Source organism: Anolis carolinensis, unplaced genomic scaffold, assembly GCF_035594765.1.
Source record: "Anolis carolinensis isolate JA03-04 unplaced genomic scaffold, rAnoCar3.1.pri scaffold_7, whole genome shotgun sequence".
NCBI lineage: Eukaryota > Metazoa > Chordata > Lepidosauria > Squamata > Dactyloidae > Anolis > Anolis carolinensis.
The window spans coordinates 37,956,900-37,978,902 of NW_026943818.1; the positions used below are offsets into that span (position 1 = coordinate 37,956,900).

The 22,003-nt window shown below is 43.0% G+C and overlaps 1 protein-coding gene across 1 annotated transcript; it reads left to right on the forward strand.

The window, feature by feature from the left end:
- The first annotated feature begins 4,829 nt into the window (after window positions 1–4,829).
- LOC134293155 (uncharacterized) lies at window positions 4,830–12,478 on the forward strand. The gene is made up of 2 exons (XM_062959839.1): window positions 4,830–6,797; window positions 11,940–12,478. Exon 1 carries the CDS (start codon window positions 5,441–5,443, stop codon window positions 6,572–6,574), a length of 1,134 nt encoding a protein of 377 aa, XP_062815909.1. The 5' UTR covers window positions 4,830–5,440; the 3' UTR covers window positions 6,575–6,797; window positions 11,940–12,478.
- Window positions 12,479–22,003: the final 9,525 nt, after the last annotated feature.

The following is a 22,003-nucleotide window of genomic DNA, read 5'->3' on the forward strand; positions in this document are numbered from 1 at the left end:
ACTATTTTTGGATAGATTTTATTCCATCCTTCCAATGATCTCTCCAAAATTCCCAAATTATTTGTGGATAGATTTTATTCTATCCTTCGAATGATCTCTCCAAAGTTCCCAAATTATTGGCCTTTAGGTTTTATTCCATCCTTTCAATGATCTCTCCAACATTCCCATATTATTTGTGGATAGATTTTATTCTATCCTTCGAATGATCTCTCCAAAGTTCCCAAATTATTGGCCTTTAGGTTTTATTCCATCCTTTCAATGATCTCTCCAACATTCCCATATTATTTGTGGATAGATTTTATTCTATCCTTCCAATGATCTCTCCAACGTTCCCAAATTATTTGGGGACAGATTTTATTCCATCCTTTCAACAACCCCTCCAACATTCCCAAACTATTTGCATTTAGGTTTTATTCCATCCTTTCAATTATCTCTCCAATGTCCCCAAACTATTTGGAAATAGACTTTATTCCATCTTTTTGGCAATCTCTCCTATGTCCCAAACTATTTGGGGATAGGTTTCATTCCATCATTTCAATGATCTCTCCAACGTTCCCAGATTATTTGGAGACAGAATTTATTCCATCCTTTCAATGATCTCTCCAATGTCCCCAAACTATTTGGGAATCTTTCCAACGATCTCTCCAACATCCTCAAACTATTTGGGGATAGGTTTTATTCCAATGATCTCTCCAACTTCTCCAAACTATTTGGAGACAGATTTTATTCCAATCATTCAAGGAGCTCTCCAATGTCCCCAAACTATTTGGGGATAGGTTTCAGTCCATCTTTTCAATGATCTTCCCAACAACACAAACTATTTTAAGATAAGACTTTATTCCATCCTTTCAACGATATCTCCAACATCCCAAAACTATTTGGGGATCTTTCCAATGATCTGTCCAACATCCCAAACTATTTGGAGATAGACCTTATTCCATCCTTTCAACAATATTTCCAACGTCCCAAACTATTTGGAGATAGGTTTTATTCCAGCCATTCAACAATCTCTCCAGCATCCCAAAACTATTTAGGAATAGATTTTATTCTGTCCTGTCAATGATTTCTCCAACATCCCAAAATGATTTGGAAATCTTTCCAATGATCTCTCCAATGCCCCAAAACTATTTGGAGATAGGTTTCATTCCATCTTTTCAAAGATCTCTCCAAAGTTACCAAATTATTTGGAGATAGGTTTCATTCCATTATTTTGACGATTTTTCCAACATCCCAAAACTATTTGGAGATTTTATTCTATCCCAAAACATGGTTCACCATGGTTTTTCTTTCCTATCGTCCAAACCGTGAGAAAGAGAACTTTCTTTCATTTGGAGATCCGTGGAAGAGTTCCTCCTTGAAAGAAGAGGGTGAAAAATTTAGAAATTGAGCCTTTTTTTTCGGGAACGATTTAAGGAGCCGGTTATGTTTAGCTTGGAGGAGATGGACAGGTGACAGGACGGCGATCTTTAAATATCCAAAGGGATATTTAAAGTGGGAACGGTGAGCCGGCTTGTTCCCTGCTGCTCCAGAAAGTAGGGCACGGATTCGAGAAAATAAAGTTTAGGAGGAACTTTGTGATTGTGAGAGCGACTGCGCCAAGAAAAGATTTTGCTGGGATTTATAGTTCACTTACAATCAAAGAGCATTCTGAACTCCACCAACAATGGAATTGAACTAATCTTGGCAGAACTCCCACGACTAACAAAAAATACTAGACGGGTCTGGTGAGCATTGATCTTGAGTTTGGGATTTATAGTTCACCTACATCCAGATTCCAAACAATGATGGCTCTGGACCAAACTCGGCACGGATACTCAATATTCCCAAACGTGAACACTGGTGGAGTTTGGGGAAATTAGACCTTGACATTTGGGAGTTGTAGTTGCTGGGATTTATAGTTCACCTACAATTAGAGCATTCTGAACTCCACCAACAATGCAATTGAACTAATCTTGGCACACAGAATTCCCATAACCAAGAGAAAATACTAGAAGAGTCTGATGGGCATTGAGCTTGGATTTTGGGAGTTGTAGTTCACCTACATCCAGACTCCAAACAATGATGGATCTGGACCAAACTCAGCACGGATACTCAATATGCCCAAATTTGAACATTTATTATATTTATTATAATTATTATAATCTTTATTATTGTTCTATTTATTATTATTATTATTATTATTATTATTATTATTGACACAACAACATTGTATGACACAGCAAACAAGATAGATATGCTGGATTTTGTATCACAAAATCACAAGTCGAACAATTCCCAAGTTATTACGATTATCATCATCACCAGTGTGTGATTATTATTATTATTATTATTATTATTGACACAAAGACACAGTATAACACAGCAAAAGAGATCTATATGCTGGATTTTGTATCACAAAATCACAAGTTGAACACTTCCCAAGTGATTACTATTATTATTATTATTATTATTGACACAAAGACACAGTATAACACAGCAAAAGAGATCTATATGCTGGATTTCATATCACAAAATCACAAGTCGAACAATTCCCAAGTGATTTATTATTATTATTATTATTATTATTATTATTATTATTATTATTATTATTATTATTGACCCAAAGACACAGTATAACACAGCAAAAGAGATCTATATGCTGGATTTCGTATCACAAAATCACAAGTCGAACAATTCCCAAGTGATTACTATTATTATTATTATTATCATCATCATCATCATCATTAGTGTGTGATTATTATTATTATTATTATTATTGACCCAAAGACACAGTATAACACAGCAAACGAGATCTATATGCTGGATTTCGTATCACAAAATCACAAGTCGAACAATTCCCAAGTGATTACTATTATTATTATTATTATCATCATCATCATCATCATCATTAGTGTGTGATTATTATTATTATTATTATTATTATTATTATTATTATTATTATTGACCCAAAGACACAGTATAACACAGCAAACGAGATCTATATGCTGGATTTCGTATCACAAAATCACAAGTCGAACACTTCCCAAGTGTTTAGGACTGTGATTATTATTATTATTATTAATATTACAGTAGAGTCTCACTTATCCAACATAAACGGGCCGGCAGAATGTTGGATAAGCGAATATGTTGGATAATAAGGAGGCATTAAGGAAAAGCCTATTAAACATCAAATTAGGTTATGATTTTACAAATTCAGCACCAAAACATCATGTTAGACAACAAATTTGGCAGAAAAAGTAGTTCAATATGCAGTAATGCTATGTAGTAATTACTGTATTTATGAATTTAGCACCAAAATATCACAATATATTGAAAACATTGACTACAAAAATGCGTTGGATAATCCAGAACGTTGGATAAGCGAGTGTTGGATAAGTGAGACTCTACTGTATTATTATTCAAGACTCTCTTGAAGGCCCTGAACTCAGTGTTTACTCACATTACACGCATATATAACTTGTCACACTGATGGATCCATCTGTCAATAACCCCCTTTTCTCCCCCAAATCTAGTTATACAGTAGAGTCTCACTTATTCAACATTCTGGATTATCCAACGTATTTTTGGAGTCAATGTTTTCAATACATCGTGATATTTTGGTGCTAAATTCATAAATACAGTAATTACTACATAGCATTACTGGGTATTGAACTACTTTTCCTGCAAAATTTGTTGTCTAACATGATGTTTTGGTGCTTCATTTGTAAAATCATAACCTAATTTGATGTTTAGTAGGCTTTTCCTTAATCCCTCCTTATTATCCAACATATTCGCTTATCCAACATTCTGCCGGCCTGTTTATGTTGGATAAGCGAGACTCTACTGTATATATAAAATGTTCGTTTTTACTATGGAGTGAACAACAAAACCACTGAACCCAATCACACCAAATTTGGCCACAAAAGACATTGTCGTCCAAAATATGTCTTTCAATTTAAAAAAAACTAGAAAAATAGTCCAAATTTCAGAGGACAAGGAAGAGCCTTTCTACCCCAACTGCCAGTTAGAAAGGTAGGCCAAACAAGCCAGACTCCAAAGTGGCTCTTTGATTGAGAAGAAAATGGCCAGGCTTTGAGGCTGCAAGGCTATTCACTGCTATTCCACGTGGCCAACCAAGGCTTCCCATAAGCCACAGCAACGCGTGGCCGGGCACAGCTAGTGGCCCTATAGATTCCATAGATCCTGCATCCAGGAACCCCCGATCCTATCGTTTCAATCCGCTGGACGAGGCCGACGTTGACGTCTGGTTGAATTGGACTTGACATCTGTCATTGCGGAGTTTTTTCCCCCGGACAGCGATCATGACAGGAAGGAGATAGAAGGCCTCTGCCAAGTGCAGCCGGGGATGAGCGGGATTAAATGGAGCTGGCGCTTTCCCTCCGCTAATTAACAGAGCGGTTTAATTAAGGGTTTTCGGGTCGCACACAGCAGCGGCCACCTCCTGCACCAAATAGGGGGCTGCTCCTATTATTATTATTATTATTATTATTATTATTATTATTATTATTATTATTATTAGCCTTGAGCCTTGGCTGTTAAAGTGAGGGCATGCCATTATTATTATTATTATTATTATTATTATTATTATTATTATTAGCCTTGAGCCTTGGCTGTTAAAGTGGGGGCATGCCATTATTATTATTATTATTATTATTATTATATTATTATTATTATTATTATTAATATTATTATTATTATTCTTGAGCTTTGGCTGTTAAAGTGGGGGCATGCCATTATTATTATTATTATTATTATTATTATTATTATTATTATTATTATTATTATTATTAGCCTTGAGCCTTGGCTGTTAAAGTGAGGGCATGCCATTATTATTATTATTATTATTATTATTATTATTATTATTATTATTATTATTATTATTATTCTTGAGCCTTGGCTGTTAAAGTGGGGGCATGCCATTATTATTATTATTATTATTATTATTATTATTATTATTATTATTATTATTATTATTATTATTTCCCATGCAAATCACTTCCTTTTTGTGCTCTTTGTGCCCTTCCCATATGCATTGCGCCCTTCTCATGCGCCTTGCGCCCTTCTTAAGTGCCTTGCACACTTCTCATGCATATTGCGCCCTTCGTGTGCCGTCCACCCTTCTCATGCGCTTTGCACCCTTCTTGTGTGCCTTGCACGCTTCTCATGCACATTGCGCCCTTCTCATGCTTCTTGCGCCCATCTCATGCGCCTTGAGCCCTTCCAGTGTGCCATCCACCCTTCCCATATGCACTGCACCCTTCTCATGCGCCTTATTCCTTTCCCATGCACATTGGGCCCTTCTTAAATGCCTTCTTAAATTCCATGTGCATTGCACACTTCCCATGCTCCTTGCCCCCTTTTGGTGTGCCTTGCACCCTTCCCATACATTGGGCCCTTCTTAAGTGCCTTGCGCCCTTTCCATGTACATTGCACCCTTCTCATGCTCCTTGTGCCCTTCTCATGCACACTGTACCCTTCTCATGCTCCTTGCACCTTTCTTAAGTGCCTTGCACCCTTCCCATATGCATTGCACCCTTCTCATGCACATTGCACCCTTCTCATGTACATTGTACCCTTCTCATGTGTCTTGCACCTTTCTCATGCATATTGTTCCCTTCTCATGCACATTGTACCCCTCTCATGCTCCTTGTGCCCTTCTCATATGCACTGCACCCTTCTCATGCACATTGCACTCTTCTCATGTGCTTTGCACCCTTCTTGTGTGCCTTTCACCCTTCCCATATGCATTGCACCCTTCCCATACACATTGCGCCCTTCTCATGCACATTGCACACTTCTCATGCTCCTTGTTCCCTTTTCATATGCACTGGACCCTTCTCATGCACATTGCACTCTTCTCATGCACATTGCACTCTTCTCATGCGCTTTGCACACTTCTTGGGTGCCTTGCACACTTCTCATGCGCCTTGTGCCCTTGTCATATGCACTGGACCCTTCTCATGCACGTTGCACCCTTCCCATATGCCTTGCACCCTTTTCATGCACACTGCACTCTTCTCATGCACATTGCACTCTTCTCATGCACATTGCACTCTTCTCATGCTCCTTGCGCCCTTGTCATATGCACTGGACCCTTCTCATGCACGTTGCACTCTTCTCATGTGCCTTGCACCCTTCCCATATGCCTTGCACCCTTTTCATGCACACTGCACTCTTCTCATGCACATTGCACTCTTCTCATGCACATTGCACTCTTCTCATGCACATTGCACTCTTCTCATGCTCCTTGTTCCCTTGTCATATGCACTGGACCCTTCTCATGCACGTTGCACTCTTCTCATGCGCTTTGCACACTTCTCATGCACATTGCACTCTTCTCATGCTCCTTGCGCCCTTGTCATATGCACTAGTCCCTTCTCATGTGCCTTGCGCTCTTCTCATGCGCTTTGCACTCTTCCCATGCGCTTTGCACTCTTCTCATGCTCCTTGCGCCCTTGTCATATGCACTGGACCCTTCCCATGCGCCTTGCACTCTTCTCATGTGTTTTGCACCCTTCTCATGCACATTGCGCCCTTCTCATGCGCCTATTTCTCTGTTTCCTTCCTTCCTTAAGCGAAGGCCACCCAGGGCGCCTTCTCTCCTCCGCAAAGCAACCGTCCTCTCATCTCTGGAAGGAAAGTGATGGGAAAGAGAGAGAGAGAGAGAAAAGCCGATCGCAGTCGCCATGGAAACAGAACGAGGACCGGCAGCCGGCTTGTTTGCAAAACAGTGGCCCTTCCTCCCTCCCTTCCAGGAGTGCTTTCCTCTCTGCATCCAAAAAGGAACCCCCTTCGGAGTAATATTATTATTATTATTATTAATTATTATTAGTGTTAAAAAACCAAAGTATGGATCATCGATGTTGCAATCGAGGAGAAGCAAGTGGAAAAGCCGACATGATACGAGGATGTAAAGATCGGACTGCAAAGACTCTGGCACGAGCCAGGGAAGGTGATGCCGGTGGTGATCGGCATGTGCATTGAGTATTATTATTTTATTATGACACTCGGCTATCAAACATCTAAGAAATCTCACAAAATTTCACGTCTGATGTACATGGATGACTTGAAGCTGTATGGGAAAACTGAAACTGAAATCCAGTCTCTGACGAACACTGTCCGAATTATTATTAATATCATTATTACTATTACTACTACTACTACTATCGTGAGCCTTCTAGCCTTTCCCATGCAAATCAATGTGAATGTATTATTATTATTTTATTATGACACAGCAAACAAGACAGACATGCTGGATTTCGTATCACAAAATCACGAGTCGGACACTTCCCAAGTGTCTAGGACTGTGTTGTTGTTGTTGTTATTATTATTATTATTATTATTATTATTATTATTGTTGTTATTGTTATTATTATTATTATTTTATTGTATAACACAGCAAACAAGATAGACATGCTGGATTTCGTATCACAAAATCCCAAGTGTCTCGGACTGTGTGATGTATTTTCGGATGCTGCTGCAGATCCCAGTAGGGTGGCCTTTTGCAGTTGGCAGATCGTGATTTTGTCCATGTCTATTGTTTCCAAATGCCGGCTGAGATCTTTTGGCACGGCACCCAATGTGCCCATCACCACCGGGACCACCTGCACTGGTTTCTGCCAGAGTCTTTGAAGTTCAATCTTGAGGTCCTGAGAGCGGCTGAGTTTTTCCTGTTGTTTTTCTTCAATGCGACTGTCACCTGGGATGGCAACATCAATTATCCAAACCTTTTTCTTTTCCACCACTGCGATGTCTGGTGTGTTGTGTTCCAGAACTTTGTCAGTCTGGATTCGGAAGTCCCACAGTATCTTTGCGTGCTCATTTTCCAAGACTTTTGCAGGTTTGTGATCCCACCAGTTCTTTGCTGCTGGGAGGTGGTACTTGAGGCATAAGTTTCAATGAATCATTTGGGCCACATAGTTGTGCCTCTGTTTGTAGTCTGTCTGTGCAATTTTCTTACAGCAGCTGAGGATATGATCAGTGGTTTCATCAGTTTCCTTGCACAGTCTGCATTTTGGGTCATCAGCTGATTTTTCGATCTTGGCCTGAATGGCCTTTGTCCTGATGTCTTGCTCCTGGGCTGCAAGGATCAGGCCTTCTGTCTCCTTCTTCAGGGTCCCATTCGTGAGCCAGAGCCAGGTCTTCTCCTTATCAGCTTTTCCTTCAATTTTGTCAAGGAACTTTCCATGCAGTGTTTTGTTGTGCCAGCTGTCAGCTCTAGTTTGTAGTGCGGTTTTCTTGTACTGATTCTGCTCTAGTTTGTAGTTCGGTTTTCTTGTACTGATTTTTTGTCTGCTGTGCTTTGAGGACTTTCTGATTTTTGACTTCAATCAAAGCAGGTTCTTCACTTTGCTTTCCATCTTCTGCCAGGGCATGTTCTTCTTCTTTGACGGCTTGTTTTACTTGCAAGAGTCCTCTGCCCCCTGATCTTCTAGGCAGATATAGCCGGTCAACATCACTGCGAGGGTGCAGTGAGTGATGAATGGTCATGAGTTTTCTTGTTTTTCTGTCCAAATTGTCCAGTTCCGCCTGTGTCCAGTTTATGATGCCAGCAGTATCTCTTATGACAAGTATGGCCCAGGTGTTTATGGCCTTGATGGTGTTGCCTCCATTGAGCTTGCTTTTGAGAATTTTTCTGACCCTTTGTGTGTATTCTTTGCTGACCACAGTTTTCACATGTTCAGCTGTAATATGCCCAGATATTTATAGGCCTTTGGCTGGTGACACTATTATTATTATTATTATTATTATTATTATTATTATTATTATTACCTACTCACACGGCTTCCCCGGCACCACCATAAACCTCCAGACAAAGGGGCTTTCGTGCCAGGCGGAGAAAAGCGGCATTCGGAAACTGGCAGGGCTGGCAGCTGCCGGCTCCATTTGTCTCATTCCGAAGGTGGACGCGTCTTCTTCTTTTTTCCCCCCACCTCCTCCGGCTCCAGATTCTTGAACTCCGTCCAAAACGGAGAGAAGAGAGAGAAAGGCTGCGGAAGAGAGGGCCCCGGGGGCGGCACAGAACAATTAATGAGCTCCAATTCCCATTTCATTAGCGATATCTATGCCGCCCCAGGGACGCCGGCCGGAAAAGTCTCGCGGTGGATCCGCGCCGGGTTCTCTTCCAGGCTTTGAAGGGCGCAGAACCGAACGGGAGACCTGCTTTTGTGGTGTTTTGAGGTGTTCAAGGTGCTGAAAAGATCCCCAAAACCAGTTGGAGAGGTCCTTCAAAACTTGGAATGAAGCCCAGAGATGACTCAACGCAACCTTGACTTGGAAGCAACTCTCTACAGATGGAAGCACCTTGGAGATGGACCTACCAGCTTCCACTTGAAGACCTCCAAAGGAGACTCAACATCCAATGCAGTCTATTTCATAGTCGAAGATCTCTTATCATCTGGAGGCTGTTCTTCCAAGAGATGGGCTTCCAGCTTCTGTTGAAGGTCTCCAAAGGGAACTCCATCCCAATCCAAGGAAGGATATGGTGGTTTCAAGCATCTTATCATCTGAAGGTTGTTCTTCCAAGAGTTGGACCTCCAGCTTCTCTTTAAAGGTCTCCAATGAAGACCCTGTCAGAATCCACAGCAGGATATTCCAGAGTTGAACATCTCTTATCATCTGGAGGTTGTTCTTCTAACAGATAGACCTTTAAAGGTCTCCAAAGGAGACTCCGTCCCAATCCATGGCAGGATATTCCAAGGTTGAGCATCTAGAGGTCCATCTCTTAGAAGAATATTCTTCAGAGGATAATTCTGAAGGATGTTCTTCTAAGAGATCGACCTCCAGCTTCTGTTGAAGGTCTCCAAAGGAGACTCCGTTCCAATCCATGGCAGGATATTCCAAGGTTGAGCATCTAGAGGTCCATCTCTTAGAAGAATATTCTTCAGAGGATAATTCTGAAGGATGTTCTTCTAAGAGATGGACCTCCAGCATCTGTTGAAGGTCTCCAAAGGGAACTCCATTCCAATCCAAGGCTGGATATTCCAGAGTCAAGTATCTCTTACCATCTGAAGTTTGTTCTTCCAAGAGATGGACTTCTGGTTCCTGTTGAATGTCTCCAAAGGAGACTCCATCCCAATCCAAGGCAGAATATTCCAGGGTCCAGCATCTCTCATCTTCTGAAGTATGTTCTTCTAAGAGATGGACCTCCAGCTTCTGTTGAAGGTCTCCAAAGGAGACTCTGTTCCAATCCATGGCAGGATATTCCGAAGTTGAGCATCTGGAGGTCCATCTCTTAGAAGAATATTCTTCAGAGGATAATTCTGAAGGATGTTCTTCTAAGAGATGGACCTCCAGCTTCTGTTGAAGGTCTCCAAAGGAGACTCAGTCACAATCCAAGGCAGAATATTCCAGGGTCCAGCATCTCTCACCTTCTGAAGGATGTTCGTCTAAGAGATGGACCTCCAGCTTGTCTTTAAAGGTCTCCAAAGGAGACTCCGTCCCAATCCATGGCAGGATATTCCAAGGTTGAGCACCTCTTATCCTCTGGAGATTGTTCTTCCAAGAGGTGGACCTCCAGTTTCTCTTTAAAGGCCTCCAATGACGGAGAGCCAACATCTCCCATCCTAACCATCATCTTCCATCCTGTTGATGTCCTTCTCAGACTGTGAACATAGTTTGATGTCGATTGGTTTCCCACGGTTGGTGGACAACGGGTCATATCATGGTGTCAGTAGGCACCCATGTCCCCATTTTGTTGGATGATGGGACATATCCTCATGTCCCAAAGCTGCCGGATCATGGAACACGCTGAAGGGGCTTGGAAGGGACCCCAAAGGCCATCCAGTTGTAATACAAGCAAAACTCCCAATAATAATGATAATATTTCAGTATAAAAATACAAATAAAAATCTAAATAATATTTAAATAATAAATAACACAAGTAGTACACACACACATATATAAATGTAACTAGCTGGGTTGGTGCTCATCTCCATTTCTAAGCCGAAGAGCCGGCGTTGTCCGTAGACTCCTCCAAGGTCATGTGGGATGACTGCATGGAGCGGCGTTACCTTCCCGCCGGAGCAGTACCTATTGATGCACTCACATTTGCATGTTTTCAAACTTCTGGGTTGGCAGAAGCTGGGGCTAACAGTGGGGGCTCTCTCCGCTCCCCCAATTCAAACCTGCGGCCTTTCGGTCCAGAAGTTCAGCAGCTCAGCGCTTTAACACGCTGCGCCATCAGGGGATATTATTTCCTAAAGGTGGTGAATATACAATATTTCTGATTGGTTTTTTTTTTGTCTGTTGGAGGCAAGTATGAATGCTGCAATTATGGAAAATGATTAGCATGTAATGGCCTTGCGACTTTAAAGCCTGGCTGTTTCCTCCCTGAGTGAATTTTTTGTTGGGAGGTGTTAGCTGGCCCTGATTGTTTCCTGTCTGGAATTCCCTTGTTTTCAGGGTGGTGTTGTTTGCGATATTTTATGTGCTTCTACCGTCTGTGGCCCTGAGAAAACAGGATTTGCCAGACTTTGATGATGGGAATACTTTGTTGGGAGGTGTTAGCTGGCCATGATTGTTTCCTGTGTGGAATTCCCCTGTTTTCAGAGTGTTGTTCTTTATTTAGATTATAAATGGGTAATATAGCTGTGTGGAAGGGCCTTGAGTCTACACTGCCATATAATCCAGTGCAAATTAGATAATCTGTGGAAGAGGCCTAAATCTGCCTGTCCCCTAACTGAACCCTGGCTGTCCCTTGGCTGAGTTGGTTGCTAGGAGACCAAGTGGGCAGAGATTAGCCCTCTAAACTGGCAGCAATTGGATAAAAACAATTATTCCTTTTCCTCTAATTAGGACTTTATTTTTCTTTTCTTTTTGTTGTATCAACCTAGAGGCGTGGATGATGGCTTGCATTGTCAAATTTCGAGGTTGGGGGGGGCCTGTAGTTTTGTTGTTTTGTCCACTGCCCTGATTCCATCACTCTTTTATATATATAGATGTACATAATTGGGACCGAGTTAACAACAAAACCACTGGGCCAGATCACACCAGATTTGGCCACAATACTCATCACTTTCCAAGGAGTGACCTTGCAGCTTCAAAGCCTGGCTGCTTCCTACCTAGGGGACTCCATTGTTGGCCAGCTTGAATACCATTGAATAGCCTTGCAGCTTCAAAGCCTGGGGAATCCTTGGCGGATGAGGAATCCTTGGATTTTCAAGAAGCGAATCATCGCAAGGATGGACTCGTCTTAGCCAACGCACGTAGAATCGCGCCCGCCTTTGCCATTCTGCTATAAACAAAAATAAATACGAACAGCAGGCCCGGTCTGTTTATTTAAGGATATTTGCTCTATATTTTGACTTGCCGGAGCTGACAGTTTACGTCTCCGGCACTTACCAAACCCGCGACGCCCGTGCCTTCTCTCTGTCATTAAATAATTGTTGTCTCTTTTTTCGTTCGGGGGAAAAATGTAAATATTTCTCTCTTTTTTGTTGTAAGAAGAAAAAACAAGAACTGATTAAAGACTGTAATTTCCCCCAAAATGTTAATGTTTAAATGGATGAGAAGAGGAAAGAGAGGGAGGGAGGGGAAGAGAGAACAAAGGAGGGAAATGAACGAAAAGAAGGACTTAAAATTGCCCACGGATCTCGTCGAGCAAGCGAACCGTTTTCTCCTTGGAGAGAAAGAGAAGGGAAAGGAAATCGGGTCCCACAGAGAGGTGGGAATGGCCATCTGTCGGGAGGGGTTGGATTGTGTCTTCCCACATGGCAGAATAGCCTTGGTTTGGATGACCTTTGAGGGTCCCTTCCAACTCTAGAATTTGATGAAGTTCGGCATAGAATCCAAGCCATTGAATCCATCAACAGAGGCTGCATGGCCATCTGTTGGGAGGGTTCAAATTGTGTCTTCCTGCATGGCAGAATAGCATTGGTTTGGATGACCTTTGAGGGTCATTAATAATAATAATAATAATGTTAATATTCCAACACCAATGGATGCAATGGTACTAGTTGATATAAACAATGGGTGCTACAAGTGTTGGCCGTCTCAATGGGTGTCACAAGGTCGGGCTGATTTGGGGTTTGTACAAATAATAATAATAATAATAATAATAATAATAATAATAATAATAATAATAATAATAATAATGTCTTAATATTCCAACACCAATGGATGCAATGGTGCTAGTTGATATAATCAATGGGTGCCTTTAGTGATGGCCGTCTCAATGGGTGTCACAAGGCTGGGTCTGATTTGGGGTTTGTACAATTAATAATAATAATAATAATAATAATAATAATAATAATAATAATGTATTAATATTCCAACACCAGTGGATGCAATGGTACTAGTTGATATAAACAATGGGTGCTTTTAGTGATGGCCGTCTCAATGGGTGTCACAAGGCTGGGTCTGATTTGGGGTTTGTACAATTAATAATAATAATAATAATAATAATAATAATAATAATAATAATGTCTTAATATTCCAACACCAGTGGATGCAATGGTACTAGTTGATATAAACAATGGGTGCTACAAGTGTTGGCTGTCCCAAAGGGTGTCACAAGGTCAGGCTGATTTGGGGTTTGTACAATTAATAATAATAATAATAATAATAATAAGTCTTAATATTCCAACACCAATGGATGTAATGGTGCTAGTTAATATAAACAATGGGTGCTACAAGTGTTGGCTGTCCCAACGGGTGTCACAAGGATAGAGCTGATTTGAGGTTTGTACAATTAATAATAATAATAATAGGACTTGGGTGGCTAAAGGACTCGGGAAGGTTTTAATAGGCTTGGTTTGGATGACCTTTGGGGGTCCCTTCCAACTCTAGCATTTAGTGAAGTTCGGCATAGAATCCAAGCCATTGATTCCATCAACAGAAGCTGGATGTCCATCTGTCAGGAGGGTTCAAATTGTGTCTCTGAACTCTGAACCAGATACCCAAACTAATATTAATAATAATAATAATAATAATAATAATAAGTCTTAATATTCCAACACCAATGGATGCAATGGTGCTAGCTGATATAAACAATGGGTGTTTCAAGTGATGGCCGTCTCAATGGGTGTCACAAGGTCGGGCTGATTTGAGGTTTGTACAATTAATAATAATAATAATAATAAGTCTTAATATTCCAACACCAATGGATGCAATGGTGCTAGTTTATATAAACAATGGGTGCTACAAGTGTTGGCTGTCCCAATGGGTGTCACAAAGCTGGGTCTGATTTGGGGTTTGTACAATTAATAATAATAATAATAATGTCTTAATAGTCCAGCACCAATGCATGCAATGGTACTAGTGGATATAAACAATGGGTGTTTCAAGTGTTGCTCATCTCAATGGGTGTCACAAGGTCGGGCTGATTTGAGGTTTGTACAATTATTATTAATAATAATAATAATAATAATAATAATAATAATAATAATAATAATAATGTCTTAATATTCCAACACCAATGGATGCAATGGTGCTAGTTTCCAGATGTTTAGCTATAGCTCTCATGTCCTTCAAGTTCAACCTCTTGGCGGTCCTGCAGACCCTCCTGAGATGTTTGGGGTCATCGTAGGATTGAAGGTGATTCGCCTGGAGAGAAGAACGAAGGCTTGGACAGATTTAGCCGGAGATCATATCCGGAGGTTGACCCAGATACATGGAGATGAGGCCGAGGAGGAGAGAAGGGAAGTGGGGAAAGAGTGAGAGGGAAGAAGGAAGGAGGGAGGGAAGAAAAAAGGAAGGAGGGAGGAAGGAAGAAGGGAGTGGGAAGAAAGGAAGGAAGGAAGGAAGGAAGAAGGGAGTGGGGAGGAAGGAAGGAAGGAAGGAAGGAAGGAAGAAGGGAGTGGGAAGGAAGGAAGAAGGGAGTGGGGAGGAAGGAAGGAAGGAAGGAAGGAAGGAAGAAGGGAGTGGGAAGAAAGGAAGGAAGGAAGGAAGGAAGAAGGGAGTGGGAAGGAAGGAAGGAAGGAAGGAAGGAAGGAAGGAAGGAAGGAAGGAAGGAAGGAAGGAAGGAAGAAGGGAGTGGGAAGAAAGGAAGGAAGGAAGGAAGGAAGGAAGGAAGAAGGGAGTGGGAAGAAAGGAAGGAAGGAAGGAAGGAAGGAAGGAAGGAAGGAAGGAAGGAAGGAAGAAGGGAGTGGGAAGGAAGGAAAGAAGGAAGGAAGGAGGGAGTGGGAAGGAAGGAAGGAAGGAAGAAGGGAGTGGGAAGAAAGGAAGGAAGGAAGGAAGGAAGGAAGGAAGGAAGGAAGGAAGGAAGGAAGAAGGGAGTGGGAAGAAAGGAAGGAAGGAAGGAAGGAAGGAAGGAAGGAAGGAGGGAGTGGGAAGGAAGGAAGGAAGGAAGGAAGGAAGGAAGGAAGGAAGGAAGGAAGGAAGGAGTGGGAAGGAAGGAAGGAAGGAAGGAAGGAAGGAAGGAAGGAAGGAAGGAAGGAAGGAAGGAAGAAGGGAGTGGGAAGAAAGGAAGGAAGGAAGGAAGGAAGGAAGGAAGGAAGAAGGGAGTGGGAAGAAAGGAAGGAAGGAAGGAAGGAAGGAAGGAAGGAAGGAAGGAAGAAGGGAGTGGGGAGGGAGGGAGGGAGGGAGGGAGGGAGGGAGGAAGGAAGAAGGGAGAAGGAAGGAAGGAAGGAAGGAAGGAAGAAGGGAGTGGGGAGGAAGGAAGGAAGGAAGGAAGAAGGGAGTGGGGAGGGAGGGAGGGAGGAAGGAAGAAGGGAGAAGGAAGGAAGGAAGGAAGGAAGGAAGGAAGGAAGGAAGGAAGGAAGGAAGGAAGGAAGAAGGAAGTGGGAGGGAAGGAAGGAGGAAGGAAGCAAGGAAGAAAGGGAAGAAGGAAGGGAGGGAGGAAGGAAGAAGGAAGGAAGGAAGGAAGGAAGGAAGAAGGGAGTGGGAAGGAAGGAAGGAAGGAAGGAAGGAAGGAAGGAAGGAAGGAAGGAAGGAAGAAGGCAGTGGGGAGGAAGGAAGGAAGGAAGGAAGGAAGGAAGGAAGGAAGGAAGGAAGGAAGGAAGGAAGGAAGAAGGGAGTGGGAAGGAAGGAAGGAAGGAAGGAAGGAAGGAAGGAAGGAAGGAAGGAAGGAAGAAGGGAGTTGGAAGAAAGGAAGGAAGGAAGGAAGGAAGAAGGGTGTGGGAAGGAAGGAAGGAAGGAAGGAAGCAAGGAAGGAAGAAGGGTGTGGGAAGGAAGGAAGGAAGGAAGGAAGGAAGGAAGAAGGGTGTGGGAAGGAAGGAAGGAAGGAAGGAAGGAAGGAAGGAAGGAGGGAGTGGGAAGGAAGGAAGGAAGGAAGGAAGGAAGGAAGGAAGGAGGGAGTGGGAAGGAAGGAAGGAAGGAAGGAAGGAAGGAAGGAAGGAAGGAAGGAGGGAGTGGGAAGGAAGGAAGGAAGGAAGGAAGGAAGGAGAAGGGTGGAAGGAAGGTGGAAGGAAGGAAGGAAGGAAGGAAGGAGAAGGGTGTGGGAAGGAAGGAAGGAAGGAAGGAAGGAAGGAAGGAAGGAAGGAAGGAAGGAGTGGGACGGAACGAAGGAAGGAAGGAGGGAGTGGGAAGGAAGGAAGGAAGGAAGGAAGGAAGGAAGGAAGGAAGGAAGGAAGAAGGGTGTGGGAAGGAAGGAAGGAAGGAAGGAAGGAAGGAAGGAAGGAAGGAAGGAAGGAAGGAGTGGGAAGGAAGGAAGGAAGGAAGGAAGGAAGGAAGGAAGGAAGGAAGGAAGGAAGAAGGGCGTGGGAAGGAAGGAAGGAAGGAAGGAAGAAGGGAGTGGGGAGGGAGGGAGGGAGGGAGGGAGGAAGGAAGAAGGGAGAAGGAAGGAAGGAAGGAAGGAAGAAGGAAGTGGGAGGGAAGGAAGGAGGAAGGAAGCAAGGAAGAAAGGGAAGAAGGAAGGGAGGGAGGAAGGAAGAAGGAAGGATGGAGGGAAGGAGGGAGGGAGGGAGAAAGGAGAGACAAGGAAGGAAGAAGGCAGTGGAAAGGAAGGAAGGAAAGAAGGAAAAAGAGAGGGAGTAAGGTGACAGAAGAAAATAAGGTTGTGACAAGGAAGGAGGGAAGGGAGCAACAAAGAAAGGGAAGAAGGGTGGAAGGAAGGAAGGAAGGAAGGAAGGAAGGAAGGAAGGAAGGAAGGAAGGAAGGAAGAAGAAAAGGTAGAAAGAAGGAAGGAGGAAGTGGGAAGGAAGGAAGGAGTAAGGGAGCAAGGAAGAAATGAAAGAAGGGAAGGGAGGGAGGGAGGGAGGACGGAAGGAAGGAGAGAAGTTAGAAGGAAGGAGGGAAGGAAGGTGGAAGGAAGAGAGTGGGAAGGAAGGAAAGAAGATAGGAACAAGGAAGAAAGGAGTGAGAAGTGGGAAGGAAGGAAGGAAGGAAGGAAGGAAGGAAGGAAGGAAGGAAGGAAGGAAGGAAGGAAGGAAGGGTAGAGGAAAGGTAGATGGGAGTGGGAAGGAAGGAAGGAAGGAGCATCAGATTGGGAAAGAAGGAAGAAAGGAAGGAAGGAAGGAGAAAGGGAACAAGGAAGAATGGAAAGAAGGAAGGAAAAGGGGAGTAGGAAGGAGAGATCATGGAATCATAGAACCCTAGAGTTGGAAGAGACCCCCAGGAGCCACCCAGTTCATCCCTCTTCTGCCGTAAAGGAAGACACCATGCAAGCCCTCCGGACAGATGGCCATCCAGAGGGGTTCAGAGGGGTCGCCAAAGACCATCAGAAAACATATATTTCTGATGGCTTTCGGAACCCAAATCCCTCCAGTATTTTCTGTTGGTGATGGGGGTTCTGTGTGGGAAGTTTGGGTGGAGTTCAGAGTCTTCTTTGATTGTAGGTGGACTATACATCCCAGCAGCTACAACTCCCCAATGTCAAGGTCTGTTCTCCCCAAACTCCACCAGTGTTTGGGAATATTGAGTATCCGTGCCCGGTTTGGTCCAGAGCCATCATTGTTTGGAGTCTGGATGTAGGTGAACTATAAATCCCAAACTCAAGATCAATGCTCACCAGACCCGTCTAGTATTTTATGTTGGTCGTGGGAGTTCTGTGTGCCAAGATTAGTTCAGTTCCATTGTTGGTGGAGTTCAGAATGCTCTTTGATTGTAAGTGAACTATAAATCTCACCATTGCAAAGTTCCTCCTAAACTTTATTTTATCGAATCCGCGCCCTACTTTCTGGAGCACCAGAGGAAGAATCCCCGCTAGGCTCCGGGTCTCCCCTCGCCTTGGCGGTGGGTTTATTTTTAGTCTGCGCATTGGGTCCCATGTGGCGCCTGCGCACCTGCCAGAACAGGTGGGCCTCTCTCTCTCTCTCTCTCTCTCTGTCTTTCTCTCTCCGTCCTTCCTGGCTCTCCTGAACGATACGGACACATTTCCCAATGTAAAGTGATCTCCAAAGAGACAAGGCGGCAGGTGGGAGGCCGGGTGGACGTGGTAAGGATGTGGGAGGAAGATGTACCGGTGCTCCCGCCCACACTCACAGCCTTGGCAATGCAACCCAAGCAAGAGCAGCCTGCCCTCTAGTGCGCACTTCTTCTTCTTCTTCTTCTTCTTCTTCTTCTTCTTCTTCTTCTTATTATTATTATTATTATTATTATTTTATTGTATGACACAGCAAACAAGATAGACATGCCGGATTTCGTATCACAAAATCACAAGTCGAACACTTCCCAAGTGTCTAGGACTGAACTATTATTATTATTATTATTATTATTATTATTATTATTATTATTATTATTATTATTATGACACAGCAAACAAAATAGACATGCCGGATTTCGTATCACAAAATCACAAGTCGAACACTTCCCAAGTGTCGAGGACTGTGTGATGTATTTTCGGATGATGCGCACAGATCCCACTCGGGTGGCCTTTTGCAGTTGGCAGATCGTGATTTTGTCAATCTCTGTTGTTTCCAAATGCCGGCTGAGATCTTTTGATGTGCCCATCACCACCGGGACCACCTGCACTGGTTTCTGCCAGAGTCTTTGCAGTTCAATCTTGAGGTCCTGAGAGCGGCTGAATTTTTCCTCGTTGTTTTTCACCTGGGATGGTGACATCAATGATCCAAACCTTTTTCTTTTCCACAACTGTGATGTCTGGTGTGTTGTGTTCCAGAACTTTGTCAGTCTGGATTCGGAAGTCCCACAGTATCTTTGCGTGCTCATTTTCCAAGACTTTTGCAGGTTTGTGATCCCACCAGTTCTTTGCTGTTGGGAGGTGGGACTTGAGGCATAAGTTCCAATGAATCATTTGGACCACATAGTTGTGCCTCTGTTTGTAGTCTGTCTGTACAATTTTCTTACAGCAGCTGAGGATATGATCAATGGTTTCGTCGGTTTCCTTGCACAGTCTGCATTTTGGGTCATCAGCTGATTTTTCGATCTTGGCCTGAATGGCCTTTGTCCTGATGTCTTGCTCCTGGGCTGCAAGGATCAGGCCTTCTGTCTCCTTCTTCAGGGTCCCATTCGTGAGCCAGAGCCAGGTCTTCTCCTTATCAGCTTTTCCTTCCATTTTGTCAAGGAACTTTCCATGCAATGTTTTGTTGTGCCAGCTGTCAGCTCTAGTTTGTAGTGCGGTTTTCTTGTATTGGTTTTTTTGTCTGCTGTGCTTTGAGGGGTTTCTGGTTTTTTACTTCAATCAAAGCAGGTTCTTCACTTTCCTTTATTGTTATTATTATTATTATTATTAGTAGTAGTAGTAGTAGTATTAGTATTATTTTTATTAGCTGTTCCCGGCCACGCGTTGCTGTGGCGTCGTCCTAAGTGGGTTTTTATTTGTGGAGACAAGTATGAATATTGTTATTATTCACTGTGATTAGCACTGAATGGCCTTGGTTGTTTCCTCCCTGGGGGAATCATTTGTTGGGAGGTGTTAGCTGACCCTGGTTGTTTCCTATCTGGAATACCCTATTTCCAGAGTGTTGTTCTTTATTTCCTGTCCAGATTGTAGAATTTTTTTGATGCTGGCTCCCAGGTTAGGTTCATTTTGATGGTTCCCAGGATCCTAATAATAATGATGATGATGATGATGACTCCTTTGTTGTGAGGTGTTAGCTGGCTCTGGTTTTTTTCGTATCTGAAATATGTCTAGCTGTACTCAGCCACACATTGGTGTGACGTAGTCTGTTGTTATGGAAAATAATGTAATGGGAAGCAGCCTGTGTTTGAAGCTGCAAAGCTGTTCAGTGCTATTCGAGGTGGGCAACCGAAGATTCCCGTAGGTAGGAAGAAAGGGACTCTGCGCATGTGTGGTTAGTAACTTTTGGTTTTGGGGGTTTTCTGTAATTTGCACCTAATATTATAGGGGTTTTTTGATGGAAAGACTTAGATTGGGTGACTATGTCTTTTGTGGCCAAATTTGGTGTGATTTGGTCCAATGGTTTTGTTGTTTACTCAATCCTACAAACGTACATTACATTTTTATATATAGAGATTATTATTAATATTACGCTTCCCGGTCTTCGTTTTACCTGCTATTTCATATTTAATGTGTTGTCGAAGGCTTTCATGGCCGGAATCACTGGGTGGCTGTGAGTTTTCAGGGCTGAATGACCACATTCCGGAAGCATTCTCTCCTGACATTTCGCCCACATCTAGGGCAGGCCTCCTCAAAGGTTGTGAGGTGTGTTGGAAACTGGGCAAGGACCGCAACAGCCCAAAAAAGCTATAGACCAATCTCCTTGTTGCGCCAGATTTACAACGTCCTGTTGGGACTTATTTTGCATACGCTGATGATCGTGCCATCACCGCCCAAGCAGAGAGCTTTGAAAGGGTCGAACAGAATCTTTCTGAAGCTTTAGGTGCTCTTACTGCCTATTACAGAGAAAACCCTTCATACCATTCATACATTGACTGGAAAACCATTCAAGCCCCATTCATACAATTCCATCATATTTCATGACACCACCCATGTTTCCTGCAGGTTTCTAATATCGCTTCGGATGCACGAATTTAACAAATTTGATACGAGATACGTTGAGAAGAGTCACGTTGTCCGTAGACACCTCTAAGGTCATGTATGTGGCCATGGCCATGACTTACCTTCCCGCCGGAGTGGTGCCTATTTATCTACTCACATTGGCATGTTTTCGAACTGCGAGGATGGCAGGTGCTGGGGCTAATGGTGGGAGCTCACCCTGCTCCCCGGACTCGAAACTGGCATCCTTCCAGTCAGCAAGTTTGGCAGCCTAGCCTCGTCTCTTGTCTCCACCAATCGTGCCTGCGAAAAAGGTGGAATCGAGATGATCTTCGACTCTGATGTGGTTTTTATTATGTATATAGATAGACTAGCTGTGCCTGGCCACGTGTTGCTGTGGCGAAGTCTGGTGGTCTGGGAAATAAAGTATTGAGGAATTGGTGGTAGTTAAGGTAAAGGGTAAAGGTTTTCTCCTGACATTAAGTCCAGTTGTGTCCGACTGCACACTGAAGTGGATTATATGGCAGTGTGGAGTCAAGATAATCCAGTTCAAACAGATAATATCTATATATATAAAAGAGTGATGGCATCAGGGCAGCGGACAAAGCAACAAAACTACAGCCCCCCCAACCTTGAAATTTGACAACACAACCCATCACACATGCCTCAGGGTTGATACAACAAAAAGAAAAGAAAAATAAAGTCCTAATTAGAGGGAGAGCAATAATTGTTTTTATCCAATTGCTGCCAGTTTAGAGGGCTAATCTCTGCCCACTTCGTTGCCTAGCAACCAAGGGACAGCCAGGTTTCAGTTAGGGGACAGGAAAATTTAGGCCTCACTGAGGCTTCTTCCACAGATTATCTAATTTGCACTGGATTATATGGCAGTGTAGACTCAAGGCCCTTCCACACAGCTATATAACCCACTTATAATCTTATATTATCTGCTTTGCACTGGATTATCTTAACTCCACACTACCATATAATTCACGTCAGTGTGCATTTTATACAGCTGTGAAGAAGGAGCCTCATATAATCCAATTCTAAGCAGATAATATAAGATTATCAATATACAGTAGAGTCTCACTTATCCAACATAAACAGGCCAGCAGGATAAGTAAATATATTGGATAATAAGGGATTCAGGAAAAGCTGATTAAACATCAAATTAGGTAATCATTATACAAATTAAGCACCAAAACATCA

What these genes read in the sequence shown, in the direction of transcription:
- LOC134293155 (XM_062959839.1), top strand. Translation starts at nt 5,441, where the DNA reads ATGCTCCTTGTGCCCTTCTCATGCACACTGTACCCTTCTCATGCTCCT.